General features: G+C 43.3%; 4 protein-coding genes across 9 annotated transcripts; 3 read left to right on the top strand and 1 right to left on the bottom strand.

Annotated features, from left to right (window-relative positions):
• Nucleotides 1–18: 18 nt before the first annotated feature.
• On the top strand, nt 19–2,362 carry LOC145709643 (uncharacterized). Its single transcript, XM_081787330.1, has 8 exons — nt 19–487; nt 532–1,123; nt 1,164–1,391; nt 1,435–1,610; nt 1,654–1,811; nt 1,851–1,933; nt 1,976–2,134; nt 2,230–2,362. The coding sequence occupies exons 1-7, from the start codon at nt 29–31 to the stop codon at nt 2,080–2,082; spliced, it is 1,803 nt and encodes a 600-aa protein (XP_081643456.1). The 5' UTR covers nt 19–28; the 3' UTR covers nt 2,083–2,134; nt 2,230–2,362.
• A 427-nt stretch (nt 2,363–2,789) lies between these two features.
• LOC145709642 (far upstream element-binding protein 3-like) lies at nt 2,790–8,099 on the top strand. Of its 4 annotated transcripts, XM_081787329.1 has the most exons (11): nt 2,791–3,029; nt 3,072–3,278; nt 3,321–3,434; nt 3,483–3,542; nt 3,588–3,698; nt 3,767–4,011; nt 4,057–4,330; nt 4,371–4,572; nt 4,610–4,806; nt 4,855–5,013; nt 5,655–8,099. In XM_081787329.1, exons 1-11 carry the CDS (start codon nt 2,829–2,831, stop codon nt 5,655–5,657), a joined length of 1,773 nt encoding a protein of 590 aa, XP_081643455.1. In that variant the 5' UTR covers nt 2,791–2,828; the 3' UTR covers nt 5,658–8,099. The 4 variants fall into 4 exon arrangements, with proteins under 4 accessions (XP_081643453.1, XP_081643454.1, XP_081643452.1 ...); XM_081787327.1 differs by lacking the exon at nt 5,655–8,099 and having other exon boundaries at nt 2,790–3,029; nt 4,374–4,572; nt 4,855–5,208; XM_081787328.1 differs by lacking the exon at nt 5,655–8,099 and having other exon boundaries at nt 2,790–3,029; nt 4,616–4,806; nt 4,855–5,208.
• A 929-nt stretch (nt 8,100–9,028) lies between these two features.
• On the top strand, nt 9,029–10,708 carry LOC145708006 (uncharacterized). Its single transcript, XM_081785610.1, has 7 exons — nt 9,029–9,165; nt 9,210–9,419; nt 9,462–9,921; nt 9,962–10,114; nt 10,157–10,280; nt 10,324–10,381; nt 10,424–10,708. The coding sequence occupies exons 1-7, from the start codon at nt 9,067–9,069 to the stop codon at nt 10,613–10,615; spliced, it is 1,296 nt and encodes a 431-aa protein (XP_081641736.1). The 5' UTR covers nt 9,029–9,066; the 3' UTR covers nt 10,616–10,708.
• Nucleotides 10,709–10,755: 47 nt separating this feature from the next.
• LOC145706859 (uncharacterized) lies at nt 10,756–16,388 on the bottom strand. 3 transcript variants are annotated; one of them, XM_081784311.1, is made up of 10 exons: nt 16,235–16,388; nt 12,461–16,006; nt 12,304–12,420; nt 12,228–12,254; nt 11,742–11,817; nt 11,613–11,696; nt 11,315–11,568; nt 11,104–11,271; nt 10,983–11,055; nt 10,756–10,942 (listed from the first exon to the last, which is right to left on the bottom strand). In XM_081784311.1, the coding sequence occupies exons 1-10, from the start codon at nt 16,283–16,285 to the stop codon at nt 10,872–10,874; spliced, it is 4,467 nt and encodes a 1,488-aa protein (XP_081640437.1). In that variant the 5' UTR covers nt 16,286–16,388; the 3' UTR covers nt 10,756–10,871. The 3 variants fall into 3 exon arrangements, with proteins under 3 accessions (XP_081640437.1, XP_081640438.1, XP_081640439.1); XM_081784312.1 differs by having other exon boundaries at nt 11,104–11,268; XM_081784313.1 differs by lacking the exon at nt 12,228–12,254.
• Between the last annotated feature and the right edge of the window lie 72 nt (nt 16,389–16,460).

The raw sequence follows: 16,460 nt of genomic DNA, 5'->3' as shown, positions 1-16,460 counted from the left end.
TCCCATCTATCTAGACTTTCTTCAGACTATGAGTAGCGTCTCGGACGACTCTACGAAGGGCAAAAATGAAAGAAAGCACCCGATGTTAGACCCAAAAGAAGCGTATGAATTCGAAAAAGCTCTCCGTGAAATGGAAGAGCATGACATGGGACGAGGGGAACCGGATGAGTTTGACGAATGGGATGACCAGCAATATGCTCCTGCTTTCGTCGCGGGCTACGAAACGTACGAGAAAGAAGAGTACGTCCCAGTTTTGGAGAATAAGAATGAAAATGTAACATCTGACGAGTATATTCCTGTGGCAATCACTCCTCGGGCCTGCGATCAGATTTCTGAGCAGGAGATAAAACCTGGAGATGCTAGCTCTTCGTCATCTGAGGATGAAGACTATGAAAAAATGGTCGCAGAGTTCCGGCCCAAAGTCGAGAAAGTTCGGGAAACTCTTACCCCAGAAGAAAAAAATGCTTTTGCCTCTCCCTGTGGGAAAGTAAATCTAAGTGTTTTCTGAAAGATTTATTAAGAAATTTTAAGCATGACTTGAAGCCCTCCGAGCTCCCTCCCATCCCTGATGTCTCCGGCATGACGATCCCCGACTGTGCCAAGATCGAGTTATTAGGGCATATTTCAAGCATCATGTTCGAGCCATCGATTTTGGCGATCGTTGCTTCAACAAACACCTCTGGACAGCCTCTTGATCAGGGGTCTGTGGTTTTCCGTAAAGATCGAATTCCTATTGGGGTCCTGTTCGAGACATTTGGTCCCGTCAAAAGTCCTTTCCACTCCATCCGATTCAAGTCCAAGGATTATGTCAATTCTTTCAATTTGCAGGTCGGTGATGAAATTTATTTCGCCCATGAGTTCGCTGTAAAAGTCCAAGTCGAGATGCTCAAAAGGCAAAAAGGTTGTGATGCTTCATGGCAAGACGACGAGGAATGTCCCACTAAGTTTCTTGACCATTCTGACGACGAAGCGGAACAAAAATCTAAGGCCGAAAGGAAAGCCGCTGCGAGGGCTAAGCGTGGTGAACAAGTCGAAAAGCAACCGAAGAAGAAAGATATAGACCCAGATTTGTCGGTCTATATTTGTGGACTTCCTGTCGACTTTAGGGAGTCAACAATTAAAGGTCTTTATTGGTTCCCACTTGTTGCATAAAATCTTGTTAGATCTGTTCAATGGCATCGGAATAGCTACAAAAAAGGTGAAGCTGTTACGAACGGCTACTGGAGAGACCCGTTGCGCAGCGATCATTAACCTCCGCTCATGCGACGATGTTTCCAAATCCATTGAAAAATTAAATATGCGGATTACTCTTCCCGGGGCCCAAATGCCTCTTGCCGTCAAGCAATATGAAGAGCGAAAGAATAGCACTGGTGACCTGGATAGACCTACCGGTATAATTTCATCCCATATATATTTCCCATATAAGATTCGTAGGGCAAGATTACAAGGTCACATTTGCGAGTAACCGATCTACCATCACGCGAGGTACAAAAAGGACTTACTGCATCGGTCCCGAAAAGGAAGCAAACTCAAAAACTCAGCATACACTTCACAGTGTGCAACCAGACACAGATGGTGTTATCGGGGTTGATCATGCGTTCGTCAAAAAGGTAAACCCCAAAGTGAAACCGAACCGTAAGTTCTCTTTGTAAGGTCGACCCCGCGAGTTTCACCAAAAGCTCTAATTCGCCTCGAGCTTCTATCGTCCTTACTGGCGCAAAGGGAAAGAAAGAGGCAGAAAACTCGTCTAAAATGAAAACAGAAACTGAGGACGTCTTTAGCTGGGGTGCTGAGGTGTCACGGACAACAAAGTAATCATCTTCTATGAAAATTTACCTTACGAATTTCAGAAATCCGTACGCAGCGAAGAGATCTTTACCTCCAGAACTTTTGAATCCTGAGGCCCACCCTTCGCCTTATGATGATCCCAAGCGTAAAAAACGTAGGTTATTCCTATTATTACACTTTCTTAGAGAGCAATTTAGCGAGCGCAACTGTACTCAACACAGGCTTCAGTGGAAGTCAAGTTACCAGCGGTCCAACTCTTGGTATCGTTTCGGCGGATTATGCTTCATCAGATGAGGACTTTTCTGAAACAGAGGATGTTGAAAATCCTTCTTTCTCTATGTTTTGTCAGGGATTAAGAACATTTTGTATCCAAAGCAGAGTTATGCCTGATAAGCAACACTTAAAAGACATCAATCGAATGATAATCAATCCCCTATCAGTGAGCCGAATTCGTCTAGAGATTGCCCTATCGAGCGACGTCCGTCCACAACAACGCCAACGCCGTCGGACGCTCGACGAGATTTCAAAAAACTCAATTCATTATTCGAGAGAGCGACCAGACCCAATCGCAAATAATAAAAAATGTTATAATTAAAGATTGTCTATATAAATATATATATTTATCCCTACCCTGACTACTCTCAGACTGCAACTGCACTGTATGAAATGAACAATTTTCAATATACGACGAGTTTCTTCTGTAAATTTCAAAAGAAAATCGTCAAAGGCGGTTTTCTATATTCCAAGCTCGTGTTTTATCATTGATGATTTCATATGGTTCAGTAGAACGTAAACATCGGCTTAGCTCGATAGAAGTGAATGTTATCGAATGAACTTCTATCAATCTTATGAATGCTACTGTAAGTATTCACCCTTTGTCTTTGTCCTGTGAACCTACAGTTCCTTACTTGTGTTCCACGAATGAATTTATCGAATGTTAACAGAACGAAAAAATCTCATTTAACTGCCACTTAAAATCTTCTAGAATAAACTAGGAGGTCAGTAAAATTTTAAAAACAATTCTTTGGTTTTACTCTCTGATGATCGGAGTGAATCTTTTCAACGAAGTAACTACTCGGGAAACTTTCAGAACGGGTGCTCAAGGTGTGGTGACCCCGTCGGCGAACTCGAGTATGAATGGTCTAAACCCACCGCAATCACATCCTATCCCCCAGCAGATACAGGACAACATCTCAGTCCCAGACCAACTTGTTGGTCTGATCATCGGGAAGAATGGCGAGGTACGTACATTTGACTAAAACCATTCTAGCTCTTTTTATTAGCAAATCAATCGGATTCAACAAGAAACCGGTTGCCGCGTTCAAATTGTCCCCAATTCTACTGGAGGAAGTGAGAGACCGTGTACGTTGACCGGTACGTTTCATCAAGTTCATCACGCAAAACAGAAGCTGAACGAAATTATAACGAGGGGAGGACCACGTGAAAATGGGATGAGTTATGGACATGGGGAGAACAAGCACCAGGGACAGGTAGTCAAATAAGCGAACTTATTATTATCTAATCGTATTTAGATGCAGACTGAGATGCAGATACCGCCAGATAAATGTGGGCTCATCATTGGCAAAGGGGGTAATACGCTCAAGCAATTGATGCAGGAGTTCAATGTGAAGCTTCACCTTGTACAGGTACATTTGAGAAAGAGCGAAGGACAATTTATTAATTGATCTCCAAAGGAGTCAGCTGAAATCACTCGAGAAGAAAAACCGTTGAAGATCATTGGGACACCGCAAGCGGTAAAAAATCTTCGTAATTCAATGATATGAGTAGTTATATTCTAGGTTGAGGCGGCCAAAGGCGCCATTATGAATCTGATGGCTCAGAAAGACGGTTCCAAACCAGCAACATCAATCATAAATACGAAAACTGTTGGCCATTCAATCGAAGTTTCGGTAAGAGTCCAGTAAGAAAAAAAACAAATTCTTAACGATTGATTCTAGAAAGTTAATTCGATTTTAAGGTTCCCAAAGCCGCTGTCGGAGTTGTCATTGGAAGAGGTGGCGAGAATATTTCCAAAATTCAAAACGAGACAAACACGAGGATCCAGTTTAAAACCGACGATCCCACTCAGGACGTGCGCTCATGCTCTATCAGCGGCACTCCTGAAGCTTGTCAAATGGCGAACGATAGAATCTCTGAAATTGCGCGCCAAAAATTGCAGGAGCAGCATCCACCTCTCCATGGCAACAGTGATTCAAGTTTCATGTAAGTGCATGACCATCTCTCCTTCTTCTTATTAGTCTTGTTCAGGCAAGGACAACACTGTGTCGAATACCCTGTTCCAGCTAGCCGGGCCGGCGTCGTCATTGGAAAAGGCGGCGAAAATATTCGCCTGATCAAGGAGAACTCTGGAGCGTTTGTTCAAATCGAGAAAAATGCTAGCGACAAGGGTGATAATTGGAAGACCTTTATCATCCGTGGGACGGAGCAACAAATCCAAGAAGCCCAGAAACTTATTCAAGATAAGGCTGGAATCGGTCCGCCAAATACGCATAGCCAAGCATCGCATAACATGGATCATTTTGTAAGAATATATCTTTTTTCAATTACATATATATTCCTAGCAGATCCATGGGAACTCGCATACAGGCCCTGGTACTCCTACGCATCAGATGCCTCAGACTCCTAATCAGGGAATGATTACTCAGTTGACAAATCAAGTGAATAATCTCTCGCTACATCCGAATCCTGGCACGCCCGGTCCACCTCCACCAAGCAATCAGCCTGGTATTGGCGGGCCGTGGCCTCAAGTCGACCAGCATCCAGGTACCAAAAAGACCGCTTTTAAGCTTAACTCCAATAGATTCAGTCAATCAAGGATGGAATCAGTATCCCATGTATGGAGGCCAGCCAGCAAACGGATGGCAACCTTGGAACACTGGAAACAACCCTCACCAACAGCCCAGAAGTCAGCAACAGCAGAATCTCTCGAGCCAATGGGCGCAATATTATGAGCACGCCAAAATACAAGATCATCATGCTCACTCTTACCAGCAGCCGGTAAATACTCTCACAGCAAGGACACATTCTCTAGTGTTTTTTTTTCAGCATATGATTCATCAGCAGAACTCGCAGCCCAACATCTCGTCGGCTGATCCTGCACAGTGGAGCGATCCCTACCGTGGTCATATGAGTACGGGCTACCACCCCGGACAAGGCTACCCTGGCAATACGAATCAGCCAAACTTCCATCCGGGCGCTTATCAGGACCTTGGACTCAGTTCGTTACTGGATAACAGTCTTGAAGCAAAACTCAATCTCTCAGTGTGCTCAGACTCTGAATTCGACCCCTTCGAACCCTACGAGCCTTACGATCCTGCGCTTGACAGCTCACGTTTCACCCCGCAATCGCAGTGCTAAAATCACAAAAAAGTTCAAGACCATGTTCCACGCTCCTCATTCTTCACCCCGAAAACGAATCCCAAGGCAATTTTACCTATTCAGTTCAAATATCAGGCAGTTCTCGATCTATCTCAGTTATCAATCTATCCGCGATGTCCAGCAAATGTTCACAACGAACAGCTTAAATTTACCCAATGTGCAAACGCAGGAAATTTATCGTTCAATTGCTAGTTTTTCTTTAAGACCACTGAAAACATCACCGATCCTCTCTTTACAAAGCATTTATATTTCCAGGAGAACCCTACCACCAAGATATAGGAACCCATTTCCTTGTTTGTGATAATTTCAGTTGCTTAGAGTGCTTGCTTTTTGTTTTAATTTCAGGTATCAGGAGCATGTTAGGAATAGAGGAGAAAAGTCATTTGCAGACCGAGTTTTTATACAGTTACCTCATTGATGATTCCCTTCCCAAATTCATGAGATTATTTTCGTGAGTCCGAAATTAGTAAAACTATTATCCGATTTATTCTGAATGTCTGAATAACATCAATCGATATTGGACCGGTGGGGCCTCGACTTGTTCCTAGGAGTCTAGGAAGAAGTCTGGTTTTCCACCGAACGAATGGCCGACCAACATCCCTTCCTACTCATTCTCTGCACCTACTATTGTGATCCTACTCAAAACATTACAGATTGAAATTTCTAACTTTCATTCACTGCTCCCTCTCTTTCTCCCAAAGACACTCTCCATCCCCATACAATTTGTAGCGGTTGCAACAACTCCTCGAAACTTCCAGCATGTTCTCTTTACCATCTTTAATTTAAGAATCTTTAAATCTTAAGTTTAAATGTTGTTAAAGTGTTTTGTAATAACCAAACTGTGAAATTGCCCCCAAAAATAACTAAAAAACACCTACAATTCCCTCCTGAGATAATCTTCACGATTTAATCTTTTCTACTATTTTTCTTACCTCTTGCCCTCGTTCAACTTCATCAGCTACTGTATTTGTTTTTTGAACATATATTATATAAACACTTTTTTATAAAAAAACATTGTCTGATTTCTTGTCTCTGGATAATTTATGTGTAGAAAAATATCTCGGGTGTCCCTCGTTCCAAAAAAATTTAATTTACCAACTTAATCAAGGATAAAATTATTCTCACTACTTTTTTCTAGGATTTCTTAATTTTCCTATTATTCCTAGCATATTCATATCTTGCTGCGGATAAGCTTGCCTCTGATGGGCTTATTTCTTGAGCTCGGACGATTTTGCGAAAACTCTATTTTTTTTTATTACAAAACGCAGACTTGTCCGCAGCAATACCTTCAGTTCCATTTCGATTCTTTTTCGTATATTGTAGGGAAAATTTAAGCTCCTAATGTTTTACGCAGAGAAATCTGGGTCTGAAAATTCAAAGACCAGTTTGCTTAGGATGCTTTTATGTCCCAGTTGTAGAGGCCGTGCGAAAGCAGTTATTATTCGCAAGTTCAGCCCTCGATCGAGTGGTTGAGCTTGGTTTTCTTCGCGAAATAGTTACTCTTTTTGTCAATGCGCCGCTTTTTCGCTTCTTCCGGCGCGCTGAAAAAGGGAGTATCTATCTTTCGCCGCGCTCAGGTGTGCACGCCAGTTGGTCAAGACTCCGTCTATGGGCCCCCGCAAGTCCTTCCTCAAGCTTTTTAATGGCAAGTTTACGACATGTAGCTTTTAAGGGGTAGGTGGTTGGTTTTTAGAGCCAAATATCAGAGATTTACTTCGATAAAACAAATGTTTTGCTGCCAACTTGGAAAAATATGTTAAAAAAGAATATCTAAAATCAAAATTGATGAATTCTTTCACTAACGGTCCCTTTTTTCGTCATCTTGACCGACAGTAGAATGAAAATCCTCGAAATTCAACTTTGAGTAGATTTTTCTCATTTTTTTCTAAATAAAAATGCATCTTCTCCATGTTGCCCACCTCATTTAACCCTTTTCTATCCTAGAAACTAAAACATAATGGCAATTAAAAAATGGAGATATGTTTGTTAAGAACAGGCTCGATTCCGACCACATCCCCCTTAATTGTCGATTTATTTTTTCCTTGAGTCAGCTACAACGTTTATTCTTATTACTTTTATTAACCTGATTTCGCGATCAATGAACGCATCAACCTACGCGAGTTTTCCTTTTACTTTTCAGTTGCACTTGCTATTAAAGATTTTAATAGGAAGTGGGCCTGAAGGGTATTTGTGCCGTGGTGATCTTCTAACGGTTGTAAATGACTCCCAGGGCAGCGGGCCCTCCTCGAGTCATTTCTGATGGTTACAAGATCGCTTCACTTTAGTTTTGCGCAACGATTTATGTTGTACAGCATTACAGCGTAAAGAACGAGTCCACCAGCATTTGACATAACTATCGACAGCGGCGTTTTTGAGTTGTCTTCCAAAGAAGCATCTTGCCGATACTTTTTGTTGTCGAACTACCAAACGTGGAAGTCCTTTATTTCCCCATAAATCGTAGTTTTATTCCGTTTCACAGATAGGGTCTCGCCGAAGGGCTCGTTCTGGTTTTTATGATGCCAATTTAGCTCTTATTAACGCATTTATCTATAATTTATTGCCCTTGTTTTGAGATTTCACTTATTTTCACACTTTTTTACAATTTAATTCTGAGCTTGTCGATTTGCCGGGGACTATAAGTTTTGTTTTCGTTTTTCGATTTGGTGGTTTATTTTACTACATTTCTTATTCGATGCATTTGTGCGGGGATGCGCTCTGCGGCGGCTCTAGACGGCGGTTTTGCTTTTGCCGGCGGCATGTTCGCTCGCCCTGGTCCTACATTAACTTCTCTTCACTTTCTAGTTTATCACAACCATCAATTCGAAACAACTTTTACAACTGCTTGTACCGACCTTTATAACTGATCTTTTCACAAATTATATACACGCTATATAATAAACTTTCGAGCATATATTGACAGCAAACACTCGCGCGTGGCTAGTCCAGCGACGGGAGAAGTTGTTCTCGTATTGTTAGCAAGTAGAGGCAGCTGGCACTGTTCATTGTCGTTTTCATCAGTTGGCAGCCTTCGTACTTCCACTGGCAGTTCATGTATCCGTGCTTGCACTTAACGCCGTTGGATTTGATTTTTCCAACAGGGCAGGAGCAACGGTAATCCTCGCACGAGTCGAGCAGGATTAGAGGCCTCTCTGGCGATACTATCTGGCCTCGGTGGACGCATTGAAACAGATTTGGGCAGCTTTCGCGAGTGGCCGGTTTGCTACAATTCAGTCTTGCTTCAGTCCAAGCAGAATCGACTTACCTAGAATAGCAAACCGACTTGGGGAAAAAGGTTACCAACGGACTCTCCTCTACATCTAGATTCGAAACTTTCCAAAAGCAGAAAGCGTACTTAAAAGCAAGCAGAAATAATAATCTTAACATTTTTGCAAGTTTTGTAAACTGAACTGATTTAGCAAAACTGCTGAGTACAAATACCGCTGTGGTCTGTCATGGTTGCAGGCTAGGACTAATCCTTTTACTGTGAAAAATTGGACGAAATACTAAGTAATAAGTTGCCCTCTTTCTACGATTCATTATAAAAAAAAAACGCTTTTGAACACATAAAGATTTGGATTATTGCCATAATTTATTGGCAGGAAATGATAGTTTCTGGGAAGTAATGGAAATTTTTGTGAGGATTCCTCGAATATCAACGGAAAATTGCTCGATCTAAGCGCACAATCTTCGAGATTTCTCGTTTCTTCAGCACGAGGTCAGCGAAGGTCCTTGTTGATGTCGATAAAATCACAAACGACAATTTGAAATTTCATCTTGTTTTCCACTTTGGCGCCAGCAGGAGTCGCAGGACTCGAAAAACTTTTCTCTGTCTGTTCGAAATTTCATTTTATGTTATTTCGGTTTTGTTGAGCCACGATAATGCCGAGAAATGTTTTTGTCGATATTTCGAAATTAGAGAAGAGAGAAAAAGATCACATAAAAACTGTGATCGAGCGTGCGGAGTGGATACCTGGTCAGGTAAAACTATGCACGTTCTCTGAGCTTACACAACACTCTCTTAGCCGACCAGGTTCACACTGAGTAACTGCATTCGAGCGCCTGTTGAGCCATCGACTGAAACCGACCGCCGGGAGGTCCGCTTCTTCTCGCGCGTTGACAGTTTGAGCTTTCACAGCGTGTTCGCTGAAGATCTTGGCAAGAACAAGCAGCCATTCATCAGTCCACAAAAGCCGAGTCCACGTAGAGTAAATGAACTGCGCTCGACTCCGAATGTGAGTTTCACATGAAAACCAGTGTATTAATGAACGATTCAGGTTGAGAAACTAGTGAGGAAGAAGCTCGAGCGTCAGAGATCTGTCTCTCTCGATGACGAGCTTATTCCTACGCGGAGACTGGATAGCCGTAAGCTTCCACCACAGAAGCTGTTCAAGGACCCTCTGCGTCCTACGGGAGCCCTCAGCCAAGAAGAACCGAGAAATTCGCTGAAGGTCGGCTTTTTTCCGGTCGAGAATGGTAGCTTCTCTCTGGTGATTGAGGACTGCATCATTAGCAGTTTGATAAAGCCGCACTTGAAGCTGAAATACATTCCTTCCGGCAAGAAAAAACGTTTAGACCCTAGCGAAATGGTGCCACTCGGCAACGGACTGATGAAATTATCGTTTTGTCCAGTAACGTTAAAACGGCAGCTTTGGGAGGGCTTGAACTATGTGCAGATAAAGCTGAAAGAGACGGCAGTCCTTTTCTCGAACGAAACTTGCGGAGAACTATTAATAGGTAAAGCTGGTTTCTGAGATAGGCCCTGATAATTCTTTAGATGCTAGTAGTCATGCTTTCCGAAACAAGACTGTCCGCTGTTTCTTCGTTCAGCAAATCAAAAATACCTTCAAAAATTATTACCGTGGAGGTATTGAAGTAAGCGCGCGGCTCAGTGTCGATCCCGATGCGGCTCAGACAATTATTCTCGAAAGTAAGTGAGTTATTCTTCCACTTGAACTTATTTCATGTGTAGTCGTCGTGGAAAGCGTGTTCAACTTACCAGCGGGTGCAAAACTTGTGCAAGTTGGCGCGATGCTCTGGCCACTCGAAGAGAGCATCAGATTCAAATCGGAAGCTGTGCAGCTCAATGAGAAAAGGTAAAGATAAAAAGTAGCGGAAGGGAATTATAATTTGATTTAGGCGTGCTGACATTGGACACCAGTTCTCTTTTCATCTGAATTCGACAGTATACAAAAAGGTAACCACCACAGAACTTCAGGCTCTTGAGTTTGTGATTTAGAACCGCGACATGCTTGGCATCTATCTGGAAATTATGGAGGTCAAGCTGCACGGAGGCAGACTTCAAAACTACGAGGAAGTCGGACACACGAGAATCTGCGCCACCGATCCGAAGTCAAAGGTCTTCCTCAAGAAGCTCAAAAACCGCGTCGGCCAATGGCACAGAGAGACATTTCTCGTCACGATGCATTAGAGCATCTTTTCAAGCCTGTACAGTTCATGTTTTAAAAGTTCCAAAATATCACATACACAATCATCTCACACCTGCCCCTTCAATAAAACTCACTCGAACACACTTGCACATTTTTTGATCATTACGCAAGTTTTGAACATTGGTAGTTTATTTCGCATTTGAACTTTCGTTAAAATTAGAAATTGCTAGTCGACACCCAGTTGAGCGAAAGTTATGAATTTTGTTAGTGGAGGTGAAAGGGTCTTTTGAGTCAGAGTTATTCTTCCAGTTTCGGTTCTTCGTCGTTGTCGTCGCCGTACTCTTGCGCTTGGAGCTCGTTAGCCAGGGCTTAAATTCTAGTCGCATCATTGACGTGATTTTATCTTACCTTGATCGATGTAGTTGTACTTCAACGCGTCTTCCAGCGAGAGCTCGTTTCCATCGAGATCGACGATGACGACCTAAAACAAAACGGCTCAGTTTTTGTTTTTTTTTTCAGGGCTTGATACCTTTCTGGAGACGATTTTCGGCGGCTTCGAAGGCTTCTTAGAGGGTTTCTTTGATTTCTTCGACTTCTTAGGTTTGGTTTCTGTCTCAGACTTCATCTCGACTTTTTCTGTCTCCGAAGATGAAGCCCGTCGGTAATGAACTTCTTTCTCTTCTTTGCGCTCCTTCTTCTATGTTTTCAACTTTGTGAAAATTGAAAAAAAATAGGGTTACCTTTTTCTTCTTTTTGTCTTTCTTGGGCTCGATTCCGAGCATTTCCTCTTTGGTCGGAATTTCTTTGCTCTTCTTGGGAGTGCTAGGCGCGATGTCGATTGATGTAGTGCTTTTTGGAGATTGAAGAGAGTCAGATTTGCTTTTCTTGGGCGACTTGGGGGATTTTGAGCGGGATGACTTGGTCGACTTTGTTTCGTCGTCCTTGTCTTTTCCTTCGCGCTTCTTTTTCTTCGATTTCTTGTCCTTCTTCTTGTCTGAATAAGGAAAGGTTGATTTAAGTTATCGGATGGAAATGAACCTTTGGAAGGGCGTGGCTCAGATTGACTTCGGCTTTCATCCTGCTCTTTCTTCTTTTTCTTTTTCTTTGGACTCGAAGGATCAGCTGCAAAAATACTATGTGACTAAGAGTAAAAGAAAATCGCCTTACCTGATTGAGCTCGAATTTTCTTCTTCTTTCTATCTTCTGGTTCGAAGGGGCCAACTTTGGGTGTAACAGCACCGGCCTGAATAAATTTAAATCGCTGCTAGAATCTGCTCTTGTTTGCATTTAGACTCATACACTGGTGAAGCTTCTTTTTCCAAGCTTCAACCAGAATACTGAGCAATTTATCAGCGCCCCCTTGCGGCAAATCATTCTCTCATGCTTGTTACACCATAACTACAGTGCTAAGCTACCAAACTCGTGCTCTTCGAAAAAAAGTTCATAAAAACTGAAAACGAGTCACAGTCAAGGAACATGCATTTTCTGGCAAGGCTTTTGGTGAGTAATTTTCGCGCTTTTCTTGAAAAAAAGCTCGTTGTCCGTTTATCCGTTTATATTTAAATTTCTATTTTAAATTTTACAAGATAAAGAACTCTCCAAAAGCGTGATCAAACGTTTTTTGTAAAAAACTCAAACTCCGCGTTCAATTACCGATTTCGCTTTAGATTCAGAAGTAGGCTGGATGATAAAAATAACATATTACTCTGAATAGCAGGTTAATCCTTACCTCAACCTCTAGGAAAAGCATTCCAGTGTCAGGATCCGTAATACACCTTTCCATAAGCTGTGCGTAGTTGAGATTCTCACCAGTATTTGGGTCGAAGTATGACTTTGATGTACGCGCCTAAATACTCTTTTAGTGGGGGTTTCTTACATAAAAGCACCTGTAGTTGCTTAGCTAGTCGAGATTCGAGCAATCCCTTTCTAAGGGCTGCTTCGATCGACAATCTTAGGGGCGATTTCATGTCGATAATTCCACCAGTAGCCACTTGGGCTTCAAGAAGTCGAACACCATTTCTTTCGACAACCAAGTGTCTTGAGATGGCTTCACACAGACTGAGAATCTCCTTTTTGAAAGGTTCTCTGTAGCCTGTCACTGCTCGGCTCGCTCTCATCACGACGTCTTCGTATTCAGCGTCAAATACACCTGTCTTTGAGGCGGTTTCTACGGACAGGACTCGGCCAGTTTGAACGTCGACAATCTTGCCACAAGATGCTTGAGCTTCAAGCAACTCGTAAGCCGTACCTTTGCGGATAAGCCCGGCTTGAGTCGCTTGGAAAATGGACAATCTCTGACCATTCTCTGCATTGATTACACCTGCAATGGGCATGGAACCCTCGACGTGGATTTTTAAAGAGTCGACAAGCTGTTTCACTTCGTGCGCTGACATTTCACCGGACTTAAATCGCCTCAGAGTCTCAGGTTCAATCAAATCTGCATCAACAACATCTTGGAGCGTGACTTTTCTCCTCAGCTCAGACTCGAACAAGACCTTAGCAAGTGGACCGGAAAGTTTCTCTTCAGGAGGTTTCTTTTTGTATGGAAGGAGCAGCAGCCCTGTTTCCGCGTCAGTTACACACTGTTCCACAAGTTCAGAATAATTGAGATTCTGCTCTGTGTTTGGATCAAAGAATCCCTTGGTATCGTCACCGATGCCTTCAAGGACTACTTTTAGCTTCTCGTCAAAAAGACCCCGCTTGATTGCGAGATCAATCGGACACCGATGATGTCGATGAGGATCAATGATACCTCCAGTAACAATTTGCGCTTCAAGAAGTCGAATCGCATGATTTTCGATGAGCATTCCTTTTTGCAGAGCTTGGTAAACTGATAACAGTGTTTCGCTAAATTTCGATTTGTATCCATGAACAGCTTTCTCCGCTCTTGAAAGGATCGCTTCGTATTGTCTGTCGATAAGACCTTTTCTTGTCGCTTCTTCCACAGCCATGTACTCGCCCGTGATCGGGTCAATCACATTTCCAGTGGCAGCTTGCGCTTCCAGTAAAGAGATGGCTGTTCCGCGTCGTAAGAAGCCTCGCTTTGCAGCTGAGTAAAGCGACATTTTCTCACCAGTAGAAATGATAAGCAGTCCCGCAATGGGGCTACTTCCATGTAGCCACTGCTGTAGTTCATTTTCAGCGTCTGCCATCAGCAAATGGCCTGATTCAATTTTCTTTACCTTGCTTTCTGCCATAAGTCCTGCGTCAACTAGATCGACGATTGCACACTGTTTTCTCCATCCAGTGGTAAATGTCAAATCATCTCGTTGTTTTGCTGGTCCCACAGGCTCCGTTGGCGGCTCATCGTCCGAAATCACAACGTCGATAGTTGTAGCAGTCATTTTCTTTGACTTACTCTTTGGTGTTCCAGGGGCTGATTCGCCTTTGTCCTTCTTCTTCTTTTTCTCCCGCTTAGATTTTCTGCGAACCTGCTCACGTACAGTTTGTAGTTCCGCTTCATCCGAGCTTGATTCGTCGATCTGAGTTGGCTTTTTCAGTAGTGTTTCCATCTTCTGAAGCTCCTCTAGCTCTTGAATTTGAACTTCTTGGTCCGTCTGAGCGTCAGAAGTTGTCATGCTCGATAGTTCAAGACGGTTCCCATCAACATCTGTATCGTCAGAACTGAGTAGGAGGTCTGAAGCAGCTGTGTCTGTCTCAGTATCCACAGGACGCATCTTTTTGACTTTCGCCTTCTTTGTCTCAGACTCTTTCTCTTGTTTTTCTTTCTCTCGTCTTTCTCGTTCCTCCTCTTCGCGCTCACGCTTTTGCACTTCCTCTATTTTCTGTTTGAACTTGTCAATTTTCTCTGACACACGCTCTGGTTTCGGTTCAGGTTCTGAGACGGAGTGTTCTGACTGCTCTTGCTCAAGATCCTCAACTTCCGTTGTGGAGGCGTCTTGAAGAATATCCGACTCTTTTATAGAAAGTGACTTTGCTGATGACCTAGAAGTGATTGACTTTGTGTCTTCAACTGGCACAGCCCCTTCGTCAAGGGCGGTAACTTCTTGCTCTGTCGAGACAGAATCAATCTTTTCAACTGTTGGAATATCTTCATCTACTGGGAATGGTTTAATTTCATCCTCTTCTTGCTGACCTAGATCCTTGTTCTTCGATGACACGGATCCAATGCTGGCAATAGAAGATGATGACGATTTCGCTGATCGCATTGATTGCGGACTGGAAGTATGTGACTGCGTCTTTTCAAAGCCAGGCTTTTGGAACAGGAAAAGTCGCAAACCAGTATCATCGTCGATGATTGAGTTGGCCAAAAGTTGACTGTAACTGACTTTCTCTGGCGGCGTTCTTGTACTGTTAGGGTCCTCGAAGTTTGTTGTTGTTGGTTTGTCGGCTATAATCCTGTAAATCCTCTCATCGATAAGGCCCATTTTAAGAGCATATTGAATCGGAACTCTGTGATTATTGCGAACATCGATGACACCACCAGTAGCGATTTGTGCTTCGAGCAGTCGTATAGCATGTTCTTCGACGACAAGTCCTTTCGTCATCGCTTCAAATATTGAGAGCTTCTCATCTGACAAGCGTGTGTTGTAGCCGCCTTGCTTGTAGCCAGTGACAGCACGTTCTGCTCGCAGTAGACATTGCTCATATATCTTATCGAATTGGCCATCTTGAGCTGCTTCTGTAACACTCATCTTCCGCGCGGAGATGGGGTCAATGATGTTTCCAGTGGCAGCTTGAGCTTCAAGAAGCGATATTGCTGTGCTCCGCGAAATATACTCTTCTTTCTGGGCCGTAAATATCGACTTCTTCAAACCGGTGTCAGGAAACAAAATACCAGCAATAGGTTCTTCTCCTTTGAGCCAGCGCGAATATTGGTTTTCAAGCTTGTCTTTCGAAATATCACCAATGAGGAAGTCGTTAATCTGATCACGTTTGATGATACCACTCCTCTGAAGTGAGCTCAACTTGACCTTTCGTCGCCATCCGTTGTTAATCTCGACATCGTCTGCGCCAGATATAATGTCACTCTCATCAATTCCGGGCATTTCAGGAATAAGTTTGGGTATGAGGTCAGCATTAGATGAGGCCGAAGAGGACGAGTCTGAACGCATGAGCTTTGGCGAGTCGACCTTTGCGGGAGGCATTGAGGACGCGGATGAGGAAGATGAAGTTGAAGACTTTCGCTGAGGTTTGGTCGGCAACGCGATGGTGGCGGCGATTGTCGTAAATGCAGGAGTATCAGACTCGGGCTCAGACGGAATACCTCTACTAATGATGTCTTCCTGTTCGTTGAGCTCGTCATCTTGCTCCGAGTCATTGTACTCAATTCTGTATTCTACTTCTCTGGCGGGCGCTTCTTCTTCAGCTGGAGTGAACTCGGTCTTTACGTTTCCGGCATCTGGTTGAAGCTGAGCGGTGTCTTTTTGGGGTCGGAGGAGAAATAATACAAGGCCGAGGATGACGGTGACCTTAATGCCAAATTTTATTATCTGCATTTTTAGTTTAGAAATTGACATTCAGTCCTAAGTAAACAGTGAAAAAATGAATGTTATACCGATGAAAGCAGACTCAAATCCGGGGTTACGCCACCACTACAAGTCTCGAAACTTGTGATTGGCTAGTGGCAAAAGATTGTCGCCAGGGGGTGGCGACAATCTTTTTATCCAGGGTAAAGGCCTGCTTTCACCGGTAGTTACCTCAAGACATATAACTGCCGTACAAACGGCATATGCTGCGGACATCGCCATCTTTGGAAGGTCAAAACTCTAATATAATTCACATTCGAGAAAAAATTGACTGAATCAGACTAGGAGTCAGCACCACGGGTTCGCGCGGCTCTTCGTAAAAAGGACTCACCGGGGAGAGTAAAAAGCAGCGGTGAATCGCCGCCGCCGCTGCACCACCAACGCGCCCTCCGGCCAG

Source organism: Oikopleura dioica, chromosome XSR (genome assembly GCF_907165135.1).
Source record: "Oikopleura dioica chromosome XSR, OKI2018_I68_1.0, whole genome shotgun sequence".
In the NCBI taxonomy this organism is placed as follows: domain Eukaryota; kingdom Metazoa; phylum Chordata; class Appendicularia; order Copelata; family Oikopleuridae; genus Oikopleura; species Oikopleura dioica.
The sequence above is the reverse complement of the archived record's forward strand: the minus strand, read 5'-3'. Positions and strand labels throughout refer to the sequence as shown.